This window comes from Macrosteles quadrilineatus, unplaced genomic scaffold, assembly GCF_028750875.1.
Source record: "Macrosteles quadrilineatus isolate MER2022 unplaced genomic scaffold, UCM_ALF_1.0 Scaffold_1__1_contigs__length_201487025, whole genome shotgun sequence".
NCBI lineage: Eukaryota > Metazoa > Arthropoda > Insecta > Hemiptera > Cicadellidae > Macrosteles > Macrosteles quadrilineatus.
In genome coordinates this window covers 189,755,900-189,775,264 of record NW_026542594.1, presented here as the reverse complement: position 1 = coordinate 189,775,264, position 19,365 = coordinate 189,755,900, and the positions used below count along the sequence as shown (strand labels likewise).

The 19,365-nt window shown below is 32.1% G+C and overlaps 1 protein-coding gene across 1 annotated transcript in view; it reads left to right on the top strand.

Annotated features, from left to right (window-relative positions):
* Positions 1 to 10,887: 10,887 nt before the first annotated feature.
* LOC129003469 (protein sax-3-like) overlaps positions 10,888 to 19,365 on the top strand; it is a 28,405-nt gene continuing 19,927 nt past the window's right edge. The window contains exon 1 of the mRNA XM_054431767.1: positions 10,888 to 11,554. Within this exon, the coding sequence (XP_054287742.1) occupies positions 10,888 to 11,554 (667 nt within the window). The remainder of the gene's footprint in view (positions 11,555 to 19,365) is intronic.

The window sequence follows — 19,365 nt, the reverse complement described above, 5'->3', positions numbered from 1 at the left end:
CCATTAAAACTGTGTCCTCATTATGCAAGCAAATACATTAAACTAATTCACCTAGACAAATCTAGTTGCACAAAATGAAAGCGTAAAATGTTATTTCGTTGCAAAAAAATCCAATTTGTTTGTTGAAAATATACACAGAATGGTCTGGTGGAATGATATAACAGATTTAACTCGATGCTCTAAAGATTAAATTACACCCATGACGAGTTCATGAACAAAAAGCTTCTGTTGAACTTGGTGGGAGTTGTTCAGAAATGAAACTAGCAAAGCGTTTTTATGAGCTAATGAATTTTAATTCGCACCGTTGGTTTTGTTTAGAACAAATAGAATTTTAAACGGATATAACTGGGAATGTTTCTGATTTCAAGTATTCATTTAATCAAACAAATGCGTCTGTTTGTTTAGTAGCTTCAGGTTTAAAATGTATATTTGTGTGACTAAAGTGAAAAACTAAAAACTTAACTTTTGACCTGGGAAAAAAGGTCAACAGTTCAGCGAAGTTACGGGGTTGGAGTGGGTTGCTGCTTACTTTACAATTAAAAGGTCACCGGTTCGGCACTGAGAAAAGTAAGGAAATTTTCAATTGTTCCAAAACTGGGCCCAGATGTGCTTAATCATTGGCCTTAAAATATAGTTTCGTCACAAAAACAGCTGATCAGTAACGATGCTTCTTCATTATACACTTTTCTGTACAGTATATTCAGTTTATAGCATAGATTAAACAGTAGTATCCTACTCCTTTGACCTTTAGTTCAAGTACTTTTGCGAAGTATATAAGTGAAGTTTAATTTAATTTATTAATCAACCTGAAAACATCTTTCAAATGTTTCATCCTAATTGGTACAAAAACTAGTTATTACAAGAACTGGGTTGAAAATTCGCTGGGAACCAATTTTCTAAAAATAAATTAATCTTTATCGTTAAATAAATACGTTCAATAAATAATCCATCAAGCAGTAAACATGTAAAAACTGCGTAGGTAGTGGTTTAACCTGCAATGTCGTCAGATGTTTAGTTCTTGTAATAATTTATCTCCACTTTCTGCTTGGCTACTTTGATAGGATCTTGGTTTGACGCTGTTTGACGTTGCTTGGGAAATATCACGGGTTTTTAGTAAAATTGTGATGTTGGATCATAAATAAAATGATTATAAAACATTTTAAGTTAAAGTGGTGGCAAATTTATAGTTTTATTCAACGTACTGATTCAAATACAAATGTGTAAGTCATATTAAATTATCAGGTAACACGAGTAAAAAATTGATTGGACAATATTTATAAGCGTATACGAGCTGTTGACCCGTCCTACGTACGGGAATTGAGTCAACCAAAACTGAAGTTATATCAATATTTCCATTTCTAATCCAAGCAAAGTTCAAGCGGTTGAACATTTCCTGTAAACAAAAAGCTGCCAAGATGAATTAAAACCTGTGAACATTGTTATTTTCCTACTCTTTCCACAAAAAGTCGAACAGAAAGAAAAATAATTTGCATAAGCTTTCCTTTGAAGATTTGGAGGCAGACCCTCGATTCATATTCATCAGTGGTTATAGACTCTGACTTATTTCCTATAATCAATGGCAAAATCACAGAATAATAAACTAACCTGATAGTTCTAAAGAATATTTTTTATATTCAACCAGCTGTTAGTTAAAACAAATTATATTCTATTTAAACAAACTTAAAATTTTAAGACTGCTAAAAAAATAAATTAGAATATCTATTATTTTACAATGTATATTTAAATAATCTGTCATCCTCTTACCCAATAAATGAACGTATCATAAGTATAGCATTACACATAGTATAAATAAGTCAACCCTATGCAAGCCATTATTATGCAAATGCTGAATTTGTGTCACACACGGGTTTACAGCTGTTACGTTAAGCAAATGGTTTTATACCAAAATCTAGTGTAAAATCTTAGTGTCGGCTGCTAGACTTTTTAAAATTTTAAACTTATTTTCTAAAAAACTGAAACCCTAAACTAAAATTATGGTTTCGAGATTCCCTAGTTCTCAAAATTATATTTTTCAACACAAAAATCATGAAAATCCGTCAAGTGGTTGATTCAGAATCGTGAAATAAAAAACCCTGTCACGTTTTAATATTGTAGATAATAGAAGTGTTTTCATGTTGTAAGTTAAATTGATTTGTATAAGTGTAACCTGGAAAACTCACGTTGCAGAAGTTAATAAAAAGTGGAACAAAGCATATTTTTCAATTCTTATTCTATCTAGATAGTAGATGTCTCCACTATTATGATGGTGTATGGATATCTTTATCCTATTCTTAATTATGGAATCATTTTTAGGAGCAATTCTGACAAAAGGAAAAAGGCTTATAAATTGCAAAAACGAATCATTAGAAAAATTTATTCTCTCAAAGCTAGAGATCCATGTTAAGTTATAATAAATTAAAATCAAAAACAATCTTGATTTTTCTAGCCTGTACATCTATAATTTACTAATTTTTACTAAACAAAACATCTCTACATTTTCGGTAAGTTCAAACAACCACAATTATGACACCCGACACAAAGACTGCCTTACATATCCCAAACCCAAATCTTCTACCTTTGTACTTTCGTCCCACTACTCTGGTATACAATTTTATGATAACCTGCCTGATTCCATTAAGTCTGGACCTTCCCTCAGGTCTTAAAAAAATATTTAAGTTGTTATGTAACAAATGTTGCTATAAGGTCATTGACTTTTTACGCTTACTTTTGTACGGTTTATATATTATTTTTATGTTAAAATTCTTAAAACTATTGACACTATCAATGTATATTTTGTACAAAACGAATAAAGGATGATTTCATTTTATTTGCAGTCTAAATAACTTCTTGATCAGCATTGTACGTGTTATTAAATTTTATTTACTCTCTTTTAAAGTTGATTTACTTTCCGTAAATATAAGTTAAAATAAACAAGGTATCGAAAGCTCGTATACAAATTTCAGTTGACTTTATAATTTTGCTATCAAATTAAGTGCAATGTAGAATTGAATTAAATTTTCAAATACATGATGATATTTAGTAGTGTAAAATATACAATATTATAACCTAAATTGAATGCAAATCATGCAGAAAGTCTGTGTTTATTGTATGCCTGCAGGGAGCGTTCAAATCAAATAAACATGTTTAGATAAACCAACTACTGTAAACAATAAAACATTGCCCCGTTGTATATTTATAATATAATTTCCTTTCATGTATCTTTTTTGTATCTTATCATCACATTAATGCAATTGTTTTCACTTAACTATTTCTCAATCAACCTAGACTATTAGGATAATAAAAAATACTGATTATAATGTTTCTAATCATATAAAATTGCTTCATTGGTAATAGTAGTAAGTTGTGTTGGAGACGATTCATAATAGCATTGCAGTATACATATATTGAGTATATAATTGTTGCTTAAATTTATCGAAAAATATAAACGTTTGTAACTTTTATAAAAATTATGTTCTTATTCGTTGTCAGAAACAGATGAACCGAGAAATTCAAAAGGGTTTTACTCTCGTTTAATTTATAGAAGAATTACTGCATCATTTTTATAAGTATATCCACGTTGTATTGCTATTTTGAAACGTATTATGTGCACTTATAGGCCTAACTTAGTTGATATAAAGTTGTATTTTTTTTTTTATTTGAGAATTTAAATATTATTTTATTAAAAGAATATTAAATACCACCAAGCTTTTTGTGCATTGCACATTCTTTCGTGCAAAATTTAAATTTTTAATTATTTAAAATTAATATTTATTAAAATTAAATTTTAAAAATAAATCTTTTTAAATTTTGTTTCCAAAGACGCCTTGTGAAAGAGAAAAGGAGTTATTAGGTGATAAATTGCAGTCGAAGCTTTCGAAGCAATTGAAATTAAAATACAATCGTTTCTAAAGACCTGCTTTTGCTTCCAGATATTTTTAGTTGTAATAACACTCCTTCAACTTCAAATTACCATTTAATTTCTTTTGATCACTATTTATATATTTTTAAGAGGGATCACTGATATTGTTTTAAAACACAATTACTGATACAGGGTTGATACGGTATACTTATTATAAATACTGTTTTCCCAGGTGTTATACATTTAGCTTATTTTATACACAACATGTTTTTTGAATGTTCATTTATATTAAATTTAACAGTTTAGAAATAAACTTACTTATATTTGGTTAAATTATGCAAAAATCTTGAATATTTACAAAAAGATTATATGTTTAGAAGAAGATTCCCTAGGAAAACTACGATATATTTCAACTGTAAAATGACAGAACGCACTAAGTTTTGGTATATTTTTAATTTTAAATCACTTAAAGATATTAATAAAAGATAATCTTACATAATTCTTACATATAGACAAGACAGAAAATAACATAGAGGGTCCACAGTGAAAAGCTTATGATCTGATTTAATATCCACTCCTTAACATTATCTTTCTATTTAAAAAAATCTAGAAAGTTATTTAAAATTTTTTCCTTCTAAATTTTTAAAGTAGGATGCAAATTCAACCAAATAGATGAGCAAGTCAACTTTACACATTCCTAAACTTTCTTATAAATTTGCGGCTTCTTGACGCGTACTTACGTGGAATTTATTTACTTCGGTTGGCAAGTTTACTTTTAATTAGCTTTCAAACAGAGACGTGTTTATACCGTTCTATTTTATCAACTCAGATTAATGTTTGCTGACTTAATTCAGTCTGTGTATGTAAACAATGTAAAATCCGATTTTATTTTCTTACATCATGGGTTTTCCCATTGGAATTGAAAAATATTTACAAACTGAACTTTAATTGAATGTATTTATTTCAACAATATAGAGTTGTACTTAAAAAAATTGTGATATGTTTTTTTTTTACTTCACAGTTTTTTCTTTTAGTTTTTGTTAATTTGTGTTTTAATCGTTAAAAGGTTTACAAACAAACAAAAACCCAAAACGTTTGCTAAAACTTTCAACAGTTGTTTATTACAGTCCAATAATCTTAGGTTTACATTTACAATTCTACTATAATTCTTTAAGTTAACTATGATTCTAGTTAATTTCTAAACAGCTTTATGTTTTTCATATTTTAAACAAAGAACGTCATTATGTATAAACAAAATAAAGAAATAAAAAAACCCTGAATGATTAATTTACATCCTACGTCTGATAAATAAAGAGATCGTTTTATAAATCCATGTGAGATTTACACATGTGCAACTAACAAAGCAGTTTTATGAGATAATGAATTTTACTGCATCGCTGGTTTTATTTCGTACAATCAGAATTTTTAACGAATGGAATAACTGGGCGTGTTACTGTACACATTTAACTTGAATTGTGTAGTAAAACTGTACCGGCATTTTTTGTGGTGTAATTTTTTATATTCTTTTTTCACTTTATGATAACTGGTACAAACTAACAATTGTAGTTTTAGATTGTAACTTTCGTTTTGTTAATTGTGTTTTAATAGCTTTATATTTTTCAGATGACTATGTAGATTGCAGTTTAGTAAATCATCGATGAGACTGTCGTAGTTCTTTAGAACCTTGATTGATATTACGTAGGATAATTGGGATTTAGCTTCTATTGCTTTGACTATGTTTGTAACTGATTTATCGGCAACATATCAACTGTTGTCGAATATATCTGCCATTTATTATTTCTATTTTACGTAATATAGAAGTAATCGTGAACGACGAGGCGTTATTTTCACTAAATCTACATGTTTCCAATATTCCTCGCAAATAATACCAAAAGAGCCAAATTAATGTATTCATGATGAACAAAATTTCTCTAATTGACCTTAGTATTGAGGACATGGCTGAAAGAAAGTAGCAGAAGTTTCAATTTAACGTTTGACAATTAATTGTAAAACATTTTAGTAAAAAGACTGTTTAAATTGGTAGACAAGAAATGTAGAATTATCGATGAAAAATGTTTTAAGATAGGTTTAAATGGGTTATTTTAATAATTGCATACTCTTTGTACATGCTAATAATGAATTTTTGCGTAGCTTTTCTTGGAATTCAAATTAAAACACTATCAATTGACAATATACGTTATTAGAAATCGCAAGACTTTGCGCCCTTTGAAGTTTAAATTGTGATTTTAATCTATTCTTTATCGTAACATTGATGAAATATTTCATTATTTCCCTTTCTCCCTTGTCAAATAAAATACAATTTACAATTTAAAAATAATTTATAATGTATATACTTAAGTATATTACATTTAACATCAATTTATTTATTTCCACAATTTATCAATTTATTTAATACCATCTGATTTGTGTGGAATTTTTACTATTTGCAAAATTAGGAGTATAACAATCCAAGTTTCTATGTTTGATGGTAATCCTACAGTTATATATAAAAATTCTATGAAAACAAAGTATATACAAATTTTTATTCTGGTAAATGATATTGTTTTTTACTCCTTAAGTATTCTACTGAAATCTGTCAATGCAAACCTATACAGGGTGTGTTGTGTTGCATATAAACAGTGCTTTTATTAAAGCATGCTGACAAACCAATAAATTTCACTTATTTTTTTAAGATTTCTTTTTAGGACACGGATGAAATTAACATAATATATAAGAGACGAATCATTGGTTTTCGTACACGTTTCTTTATGATTACCAATCCAATCTATTCATAATATAGAAGTATGCAATTATTACACATTTAATTCACAATAATAATGCACTTCATATCAATTATTAATGATTTCGTACGTTAAAACAGTTTGCAAAATCAAAAGTTTAACTCGTATTCAACTTGAAGTATGTGAGATGTTAAATAAACATAACCTTCTTGGTAGAAAATTAAAGTACTTAAAGCACATAACATAGTGAGTCGAAACTTAATTAAAAGCTCTCGCAAAGTTTCTGATCTAATTTAACGCGGTTTACGTGGAGACGTGTGAAGGAGTGTTAGATTAAACCACAACATTTTATAACTACACTTTTGGTTGTAATACGATTATATTCGTAGCCTTCTCAGTTGTACTAAATTTTCTGCAAGGAATTAAATTAGACCCTCTAAATTCTCTTAGCAGTACAGCTTAAACAATTCGTCTTCTTAACTGCAAAGAAAAAAAAACATTTGAAGTGGAAATCATTACAACCAATTGATATGTTCTTTGGAAAAAATGTAAGGGCAACACATATTTAGAATATATTTTATTTATACAACTCCGTCATACCACAGTTAAAGATGAGTTGAATGAATGACATGACAACATACTGACTAAGATTAGCTGGTTTTTGAACCAGGATGATTCGATCAAGAAAAAAGTATCTCCACGTCCCCGTTATTGTTAGTTATTAAATTATCGCAACGATTTGGAAATTTTTGTTTTCACGTGTACCTACGATATTGTCATTGGGAATGTTATAAACTTGGTATAAATACTTTGGTTAACATCACAGAAATACACGACCTTCTGCATTCTTCTGGACACTGCTGGAACTACGTTCTGTAAGGTGCTGCCTCCTGACGACTATGTTGGGTGTTAAAACATAATCTGCCTTACCACGTAATATGTGATCTACCTTACCACGGTAATAAAATATGATCTGTCTTACAAAGGTAATAAAATGCGATCTGCCTGACCGTTACCTGCCTACTGCACCGGAACATTTCGGGAAATTTATGAAGGGGAACCTACCTTTCCAGTCAAAGACCAAGTATTATGGGGAAGTAAATTTTACTTGGAATAAATGATCTGTATGATTATTAAAACCCTTCTGCCCATGCAAGAAGATCCATAACTATAATTATTGTTGTTTCCCTGATAACAAATTCTATGTTGAAAGAGCAGATGCCTATTGGAAATTCTTTTATTCCCAATAATTTTGTGGTATATTCAACAAGCAATACTAATAATACTTAGTGGATTTTACATCTCTTAAAAGACCTCTAATCATCAAAACATTATATTTTTTTGTGTAAGTGTAGGTGTAAAATAAAGTTATATTAAACTTATTTACTCGAATATAATAAGGCTATTGTAAGAACTGTTTACTCTTTTTTTGTAGCATTGACATTTTTTACTCTTTTGTAATATGACTGTATAAAACCCTTACAACTACACGTCATCAATGTAACATCGACAACTTCTTAAATAGCATAAATAATAATTAGCCCAATGGAAAATGGTACGAGGATCCAGAATCAAAAGTTTATGAATTATATTTTAGATGTTTGCCAAATCTTATTGATTCACATTCCCGTTAAATTTGCTCCATTTCAGAAAATAAGGGATTTGTCCTATTAGCCACCTTGTGTGTGCTTTAACTTTCCATTTTTACAAATTATTCTTTCGATCAATTTTTTTTTCGTTTTTCTTGTCTTGGGTAACATTTAGTTTTATGTGTGATTTTCTTTAGTGGTTATACAGTTTGACTTTGTGTACTGATGATCTTGTTATGTCTTATATAATTTCTCACCTGATAATGGAATGATATTTGAAATATTAAAACGAGAATCCCTTTATCCACTCGAATCTCTTGCATAGTTTGTTTTTATTCAATAGTTTGTCGAAGATCTAGGAAAATTTTAAACATAACACAATCAACAAATCTATTCAAAGATTAATTGTTTCAGACAATCTTCATTATCGTAATTAGCAAGTGTATGAGAGACATCTGTCGAAGTTATGTACAACTACATATCTGCACCACAACCATCTACACTACCGACACACTAAAGGACATTAGTGTAAATCATGTGTAGACAGTCAAAGAAATTCAAATATAAGAAATCTCAAAATTTGACGTCTTAAAAGTTTGTGTTTGTCAATAGAATTGTAAAATAATTTACTTTTACAAACAGGAAAAACAGCTTTGTAGACTTGGGAAGAAAACGTTCTCGCTAAGTTACTCGTTTCTGTTTCCTTTATATAGTTTGAAACACCCGCTTGCAATCAATGTGCTGGTAATTGGTTTGAAAGTTTCTGTATTACGTCAGAATAACGTAGTGCAGAATTTTTGGAGCCTCTTTTCTCTTAGGAGACAAAGGGGCCATAATTCTATGAAATTTTCGCCCTATCAAAGAATGGGAAGTTACAAATTTGTAGACAAACTTGGTTAATCGTTAAACAATGTTTAGCCTAATCGTTAAAAATTAACATAAACATAAACTTCAATTAAACATGTTCAATATTGTATTGATAGGTTTCCATGGAAACAATAAGAAATTCGAATTTTTCTCCTTGCTTCCCTTACATTGATTTGTTTACCATTTTCAACACAGATTATTGTAAAAAGCGACCGAAGAATATTTTTATGGTTCGTTGATTGTTGATTATATGAAATAAGCAAGATTTTATAACCGTTGCTGTATCAACCTAGCTTCTAACCCTAATATGGTGTTTACATTTTAGCTAATTTGAATGAATATTGAAGGTTTTTTTGTGGAAATTATAGTTAACAAAATCTTCCTCACTATGGTATTATAATGTGATCTTCCTTGCCATGGCAATATACAGTGTATTGCCATGGCAAGGAAGATCTGTATATTGAAATAAAATATGTAATAAAATGTGATCTGTCTAACCCTCTGAAGCTAACCCCTATTGTTGGAATTAGACACCCGTATACTCATTGAAACCCCCTGCACTTACAAACAAGCATCCAGGTACTAACTTTTTTTCCCAGATAGTGAATTCAATGTTGAAAGATCCAAATGATAAAAGGAAATACTTCTTCTTCCGATAATTCCATCTTATATTCAACTTGCCGTCATATTAATACTATTTAGAGATCTCTTACAAGACAAAATATACAAGGCTGTGAATATCTTATATTGGATATTTAGAAAACCTATTCCCAATGAAACTGCACCATTTCAGTCCTAAAATAATTGCATCGTCTAAACAAATGTCTTGAGCAAATTTATTAGATTTGTGCTCCTCCTTTACATTTCTACTAATTATTTCTCTTTCGATATTTTTAGTGTATGGTTTGGACTAGTTTTTTATGATTTTTCAGCTTTGACTAGGTTTGTGTGCCGATATTATGTAAATTCTCAACTGATCGCGAAATCAGATTACAAATTCCATGACGAGGAAACCCATCTCTTAAGTAATTTTGATAAAAACTGTCCACAAGAATCTCTTAAACAACTTTTTTTGTTTTATTATGTAACTCATCCAAAATCCATCAAAAATTTAACTTAAATAAAAAAGAATCGATCTAAAGATTTATTGTTAAGGACGATCTTCATTATCATAATTAGCGAGTATAATGCGAGACATCTAGCGAATGTACATACAACTACATACATTTACCAGTACCACCATTACCATCTACATTACCGACACCACTACGGGTGTTAACTTAAATTATGCTCTCATGGCCACAAAGATACAAAAATTAAAATATTTTCCGTATTATGACTCTGGAAATTGATGTGTGTTAATATAATGGTAAAAGAATATAATTTAACAAACAGGAAAAACAATTTTATGGATTTGTGAAGACAACGTTCTCGCAAGGTTATTCGTTTCTGTTTCCTTTATATAGTGTGAAACCCAACCACTTGAGTCATGGTTAGGTAGGATTTAAGCTTCGGAATATAAGTTTACCCACCCTCTACAGCTCATTTACAGCTCTGTATTACGGTAGAATAACGTAGTGCAGAATTTTTGGAGCCTCTTTTCTCTAAGGAGACAAAGGGGCCACAAATCAATAAAATTTTCACCCTGTCGAAGTATGGGACGTTAAAAATCCATCGTGAAATATAATAAATCCATCTTCCAATCAATAAGAATCATTTACCGAAATTTCACGCATTCGACTCAATAATGTAAAGTGTGTGATATGCAGAGTATGAATGAGCTCTTTCCCGTTCTATACGGTAGGGACTGTTTACTTATTGCCGCATAAAAATGTCAATCATAATTTATCTTGCTTGGTGTACCGTATGGAGAAACTCTGTCCATGCAAAGCAGGTAAACATAGCCATCAACGAAACTGCAAGGGCCGTGTCAGGATGCTTAAAACCAACCCCAGTGGACAGTATATACCCTCTCATTGGGGTAGCTCCACCATATATAAGAAGAAACGTGGCAGCCGCAGTAGAACGACAGAAGCAAGTGACCGACCACCGTCATCCACTATATGGGCATCAACAGCAGCCCTCTAGACTCCGGTCAAGAAAGAGTTTCCTCAAAACCACTGAGATACATTCAGTAACACCGGAAGTATTAAGGCTTCAGCTATGGAGGCAGGAGGCTCAACAGCCACCAGTAGAACTCAGAGAGGAACTCCCTGCAGGCTGTCACCTGCCTTACCCCACATGGAGGACCCTAAATAGATTGCGAAGTGGGGTCTCGAGGTGCAAAGTAAACCTCATGAGGTGGGGGTACTATGAAGGAGAACCAAACTGCACATGTGGGGCCCCTCAGGACCATGAACATCTACTAGTTTGTCCAGATTTGTACAGAACATGCTCCTGGCTCGATCTTAAGGAGGCAAATGACGAAGCCATATATGTGGCAGATTATTGGAAAAATAATATCCAACTGAGCTGGTGTTTTTTTCCGGACACGGAAAGTAAGTAAGTATAATTCTTCTTGCATTTAATACTATTTGAGATTCGATGGTTGGAAAGTTGTATGTAATACCATTGACTATTGGATACAGAAGTTGTTGTATTAATAGTCAAAGGTAATACTAAGATTGACAAGCAGATTGATTTGTGTCAAAAATTTGAGATATTACAAATCATCCCAATTATTAGATATAAAAAATATTAAAGGGGTCAAGGCTGATCAATTTAAAATTAAGAATTGAAGAGTTGACATAGATGTTCCACTTAAGCATTAGATGTGCCATAAATAAAAAGTTTTTTTGAAGAACTTCCATCAGTGCCATCAACACATTTTCGTTATGTCTCAGTAGCCTTTCCTTCTGGGAAAAAGTTTCCATTTATAAAAAAGCTGCACACAAGAGGCAAAATAGTCTTTTTGTACCTCATAAAGCCTTATTTTACGACTGCTAATCGCGATGTATCAGCTATTCCTTTAGTCAATCTCTTTGAGCTTGGTATTGTGTTATAGAAATATTGAATGCTAAATAAAAGTTTGAAATTTTGCATGTAATTAGACATGTTTCAGTAATTTAAGCTATAAAAATTCATATGGACGCCATTTTGAAACCAACAAAAGTGTATACAGTCCAACCTCAGTATAACGAATCTGAAGGGACCGAACTGAGTATTCGTTATACCAAGGATTTCGTTAAAATGAGGTTCGTTATATAGAGGTTAGGTTTGCAGGAATTTCTCTAAGTCGAGGTTCAGAACCAGCACCAGTCTATATAGGTCGGGGTTGGACCTCATTAAAACACAATTAAAGTAGCATAGGCTACAATACTTGACAGTGTTTCAGTGTTTACATTGTAAAGTAGAACCTCGTTTATCCGGGATACTAAAGGGAAGGGGTCTTTAATATTGCGCAATCATGACATTTTTTACATTTATAGTCATTGACCTTGGTACAGGTTACAAAGTGTAAGTTTAAAATCACAGCTTACTGGTAGAGGGTTTTGTAAGCTAATGCTCGTGATAGGCCGGTAGGCTACAGTACTGCTTTAAATCACAATAGGGGAATGTACTGTAATAATCATGAACTTAGTACAAATCATATTTAAAATAATAAAAATATTAGATAGGCTAAGTCGTTAATAACAAATAACAATAAACAAATTGTAAACAAAACCCGACCTCTAGTACACCGGCCAGAACTAACAATAAAATTGGCTACGGTTGTTCTATGAGGATAAGAAATCAATGGTACAATCTTTGACCATAGTAAAAAAAAACTAAATTTATACAGTCAGCCATGCTGTGGTTACCATAGGTTCTGCCGCACACCGCTGGGAGCGCCGTGTAGTTACGTAGCGCGTACGCCGTAACTACGCTCCCAGTGGTGTGCGACAGAACCTATGGTAACCGCAGCATGGCTGACAGTTCTATATTCAATTTTTTTTCTCTATCCATTGATTATTTATATCTATGCTCATTATGGATATTTAACCAGACATTCAATTCTCTCTTGAAGTTTTTAATAGAAATGTACGCAGAATTGAATGTGCTGGCATAAAATTCTGATTTATTTTGGACACACAAAATGTTTAACCAAGCCAATGTAAAGGTCATGTAATCAACTGTATTAAACCATCTTTTGCGTTATCTAACCTATTATATCCACGAAGTTTTAAGGACATATCGAATCCACTCTATGAACGGCTCAATTGACTTAGTTTTTAATAACAAAATTTAGCTACAGCTGGTCCATACAGATGGGATGTCTACTTCAGTAGGCTACCCAAACAGTGGCAGAGTGTCTGTAGTAAAATTCGTTTATACATTGTTAATAGCTTTAATTAAATACCATCTTATTTGATGTTTTTTTGGTCCGTTGGGAAGCACAGAAAGAGCTACATTTTGTTAGTTAATACAGTACTATTTTATTCAAGTTTTTTTTTAAATATATGTTTTTTGCTGAAAAATCACCGCATTTTTTTATACGTGGAAAAAGAAATGTCGAAAAAGAAGGTATACGTAATAATTGGGGAGAAATTTCCTCGATTGAATACCATTGGAGACTTATTAGTTTTTAAATTAAAAAAGTCCCAATATTTCCAGCAGCAAGTTATGGCAACCATGGTAACGAAATGGCAACAATGTGTAGAATGTTTCTTATCAGAAACTCCAGATGGTCGTTGGTATGTAGCCTCCTCTGTATATCACTCGCAGGGCGCCAGCCAGCTTCATGTTTTATCAGACAGGAAATGCCTACTAGTGCTGCATTGACAGTACATCCATGAAGACTCATTCTAGACATCATTTGACAGTTTACAGCAACTTATTGCAATAACTATCGTATTCGATGATAAAATGCAGAATAGTTTCGCATTTGCTTAAAACTTGTTCATAAAAAACAATACTGGCATTCTGACATATAGTTTCTCCCATTATCTTGACAACAATACTTATCATGGAAAAGCGGTAGGAGTATTTATGATTCTTTATGTGGGATTGAACAAAAATTGCAATATTTTTACCTTTTCTTGCAGCATTGAGGTTGTACTATTTCGTTACAGTTAAAATGGCCATAATGTACTAAATGTTGATCAAAATAGTTGAATCCGTTTTTGTGAAAATCCTGTGAATCCGTATTCATCGATTTTAATGAGATATAGGTACTGATAAAATCAAAATTTTATAAAGTTAGAAAAACACTTTGAAGAGAAAGAACCCCAAAGTACCTAAGTAAAGAGTGCATCGCATTGTGTAGTCTGTAGCCTTGTTCACACTACTATTTTGGGTTCAGAGAGACCCAAAACGGTTACTTCTGCCCTAAACTTAAACTTAAAAATGTGGACAAAACCACTACTTTCTTTATATACAGTGTAGTAAACTGGCTACGTCGTCTTTGGATGGTTTGTAATCAGGTATTTACATTTTTTTCTTAGATTACTCAATAATCCGAAGGCGTCTACAGCTCTTTATAAGCAGTAATTGAGACATAGCTGGCTATTAAAGGTTTTAAAACTATGTTAGGTGACGAAGAAAAGTTGTTTTATTCAGTTAATATTTTATTTAGTTTAACTTTTCAAACATAGTGATCCATTAAATGTGGCCGTCAACCTCTTAAAAACAATGATCAACAGTTATTTTAAGATATAAACGTAGCATGTTTTATCTACCAAAACATGTTTGCATTATTTCAACTTTGTATACTTCTGGAGGACAGTCTTAAGTACTTGACCCCAGCGTAACGTCTCCTTCCATTGTCCCGCCACCTGGCGCCGTTGACATCTGTACCATGGATATTGACTTGGTATCAATCTTCCGTCTTCTGTCCTGAAGGATCTGAAGAGGATAATGCAATCGCTGGAGTGTTAACTCGCCGCAACCCGCCTCATTGTCAAACCGGCGACAAAGGTACAAAGGGCAGATGCTCGAACCCAAACTTTCCTTTTGTTGCTTTTTGCACCCCTCGTCCTTTGGCTTCCAGAGTTTCTTTAGCCTGTAAAAACCGTCCACGTCCTTGAGGAGGCGTATCGTTTTCAAGTGTGCTTCAGATTTTTTATCAACATTTTTGTTGTTGTACAATTACGTGAAGCCATTGAGGATTTTGAAAAATGACATAATGTTGCATTCACAAACATTTAGTATTATTTGCGTTACTTTTTAAACAGTAACGTCACCTAGGTGGGTATTTGAAGCTAAATGTGAACGCTAAATGAGTGTAGAACGTAAATTAGTCTGTGTAACCATAGACTAACCAACAAAAGGGAGTATGTTTTATCTATGGTGTAACTAAGTTACTAATATCAGCTGTTCAGCTGTGTTTTTTTTTTCTAGTAAAATTTTGATTCCACGTGCCAGGGGAAAGAAGATAGTGAACGACGTTGAAAGAAAGGATGGACAGAAGAGTTTTTGACTAAAATCAGCTATTTCTTATCGTCATCAATTTATTAAAAGTCCATTGTTGATGGATAGCTAGGATTTTGGAACCCTTAAAAATAATTACTATGCTCAATATAACCACTTTAGATACCCAGCTGGTTATATTACAAACATTCCTTTCACAGAACATATTTCAGACGGTCATTGTATTTGCACAATACAATGTTGGGGAGCGAGCTGGTCTAAGGGTTAGAGCGCGGGACTTCGGTCCTCGAGATCACGGATTCAAATCCGCCAAATCACCAATGGATTTTATCAATGTGATAATTCCGCAACCCCTAGGTCTAGCCTGAAGTAATGTGATAAACAATCCCAGGCTCGTGCCTAGCATTCTAGGACAAAAAAAAATGTATTTGCACAATACATCGGGCAAGATCAATGTTCGTACTGTATTTGTTTTTCGTTGTAGCTTTATTATTTGGAAGCTCCGACATATATGATGTGGCATTCATAAAATATTTTTAATTCCGGATATTATGTCGTACCCATTGAAGTAAATATTACAACTTCGGACAGAGTATAAGGGAGTATACGTAATTATCTCTTTGTTTGTGATTAATTGAAATCTTCAGCGATCTTTGTAGGAAGCATAGACAATTATAATGTAGGCATAGTATTAAAAAATTGTATTTCCAACCGAGCTATTGTACCGTGTATAGTAATATAAACTAATAGCTGAGAACATATTTGGTATCTTTGTACAAGGATAAATTGGAATCTCATTGAAACTGCTAGGAAATCGTAGACAAAAACACTGCGAGACTCACAAAAAATCATACGATGAAGATCTACTTAACTACTACGGCGTTATTCAAATTCCAAACTGAATGCATACTGCGTATTTGTGATCTAAGCGATTTTTTCCATTTTAGAAATTTGCCAACTTAAAAATTGTATAGTTTTTTGTTGTTTATTCGTACCAAATTTGAACCTGTAGTAGCTTTTTCAATGTAGGACCTGCACTTCACGATATTTTTCATATACGAAGCAATGTGTTGTCGTTCAAGTTCAAAAATTTGCCATGTTCAATTTATTAAGCTAATGTTACATCCTAAAGTTTCATAAATGTTAAATTTGGTTAGCCTATGTAAAATGTATTAACAAAAGGTTTATTTTATGTATAGAGCAAACGTGTAATTACCAAATGGTCGAAGATGTGTTTTGAACAGAAAAAGACTGAAGTTGACTTGTCGAGAGGATAGAGGGGAATCTATAGTCAATTCGTTGACGAGGCCAAAAAATAATTTGATTTTTACTTTACATCTACCAAAAACATCGGGAAGTCAGAAAGTGCGGCTTCCCATATTTTTTACTCCAGTTCTGACGAAAGTTAACTATTCAGGGCGCAGTCACCCTGACGAAAAAAACTAGAAAAAACAAACACCCTAAAACCTTGTCCCAACGTTCCTGAATAAAGTTTACTGCTCACTAAATATTCAGACTTTCGCTAGAAACCAATTCAAGGTTGCTAGGGGAGTTTTTGACAACAATGGACATTTTTGGAGGGGAAGGAGCGGTAGGGGAAGTAACACCCCCTCCACTGAACACGTGACTTTTTGTATTGTTGCTTCAGTTTCAGTTTGTATAGAACCGTCAGGAGTTTCACTTGGGTTGTGTATGACTTACTCTGTGCTATGTTCCTGCATTTTATGAAATGAGTGATGGTTTAGTTGTTACTATATAAAGTGTTATTTTAATGTGCAATAGATATTTAATTTAGTTTTCTGGACAAAAGTGAAGGTACAATGTATACGCTCGTGATCTTGGTTCAATTTGGATTTGCATTTGGTAAGTTTTTCCAAGAGTTTCTAGTTTATATGTTTATGCCTTGTTTACACAAATTGATACAATGATAAAATACAATAAGGCTATATATTTCCGCCTGAGATAAATATTTAATTTCAATTATACAGCTTCTTTTGGCAATTCATAATTTTAGATGAATTAAGATTCATTATTTGTTTGTATTTTAGTTATCAAATAATTTTCTTCTATCACAGGATATGTTTTTGTCATGTGCTTCCATTGAGTTATCCAAAAGAGTGCCATACATGTATTTTTTTATATACATCAATTAAGTGTTAAATCATATTAAACTGAAATGTATACTATAGCAGCATATGTGTCTCCACCAACTACTATGAAATGAAAAAAAAAATTAAATGTTACTTAAAACTTGTCACACTCCGTAAGTGGAAAGTTCCTTTAACTATCTTGGTTAAACAATATGCAACATGGGCCTATGAATTTGATGTATACATTAATAGAGGAATCAATGGTTGTAGTCAGTTTCAGAGGTGTCCATAGATTTGAGGATATTATTTCTACTATAGTTCAAATTCTAGTATTTTTGTGAACAATACTACTTTTATTGACAAGCCCCAGTTAACTAAACTGTCAGGCAATCATCAACCACTTCCGGAAAACATTCAATCCATTGTTGTAAAGGTGTTAAATCGGATGCAATTCACATGACCAGTTGGATTAAACGGTTCAATGGGTTTTAGGACAATTGCAGCATTGTTGTCTGTTATTACAGTGTAACGAGTGTTAGATTGAAGGTCTAAACGATTGACAGTCCGGAAAATGACGTGTTTACTTCTAGTTTTGTTGTGCTTTTTTTTAGAAAAAATTATGAGCAAATAAATTGTGATTTAGGAAAATAATTGAGGTGAATATAAAACCAATTCTATGAATATAACAATTCTAGCCTGAAAAAATTACAAACAAATAATCAAGTGTGTATATCCCCTTATACCCTTAATTGAGTTAAGGGGATTCCTGGAACTTCCTACGTTTTTAACCAATTTTAACATTTTCTGTTGTTGGATTGAGGTCAATTGATACTGTACTTAGTTTCAAAAGGTGTTTTTGAATGAGAAAACCTGATGTCCTAAAAGTCGTAGAGGTAATCTTATATAAGGCTAGGAATACAACTCAATCTATAAGACTGCTGTTCGTAGAGGAATCCATTTATCAGTCATACTGAATATGTGTTTTTTATTGACGCGTGTATTTCCATTATTCATAATTATTACAGGATAAAAATACTTGCATTGGCAATGAACTAAGCTTATGTTTGATTTTGAAACTGTTTTTCAAATTCAAAAGCAACACGGAATTATTATTACTTTTTGGAATGCATGAAACCCGTATTTGAATATTTATATTACTTTTAGATTTAACAAGATCAGAGTATACTAATTAAGTTCCCCGATCAAAGCTCGGTCCTCAGGTACAATATTTTTTTAATTTATTATACTATAGTAATCAAAAGCTAAAATATAATTAAGAATAAGTTTGCAACTAACGCAATTATTTTAACCACTAATCTGTTTTATTATAATGACCTATTTTCAATGTTATTTGAAGTTGACACTAGAGTTCGTTAACCACAAACACTAGCAACATTTGAACCGCCTTATTTTAGGCCCTACCTTTAGCAGTTTTCTTGTGCAGAAATCTGATTTGAGAAATGTTTAATATTTGATCAATTTAAGAAGTTTAAGAATTTTAAAATATTTATCGGAAAATGTGATTAACTTTGAAAAATTAGGAAAATTCATAAGATCCTGAAATATATGCCCAACTTTAAGATATCCAAGCATTTTTTTCATACTTTTGCTTTGATACACCTATGTTACATGTTTTGAGAATACACGTGCTCAAGATAGATTAGTAATAAACTTTTTCATAATAACGTTGCCTTTACAATACCTTGACCATCCAATTGAACCCTCAGAATAAAAGCCCCTAGGTGTCACCGGCAACCCCCCCCCCCCCAAATTGGGTTTTGGGGCAGCGACAGCCCGACAGCCGTGAATTGTGTAAATGATCTGTGGGAATGGTCCTGCCTTTTACATCACCTGCTCGAAATCCACCTCGG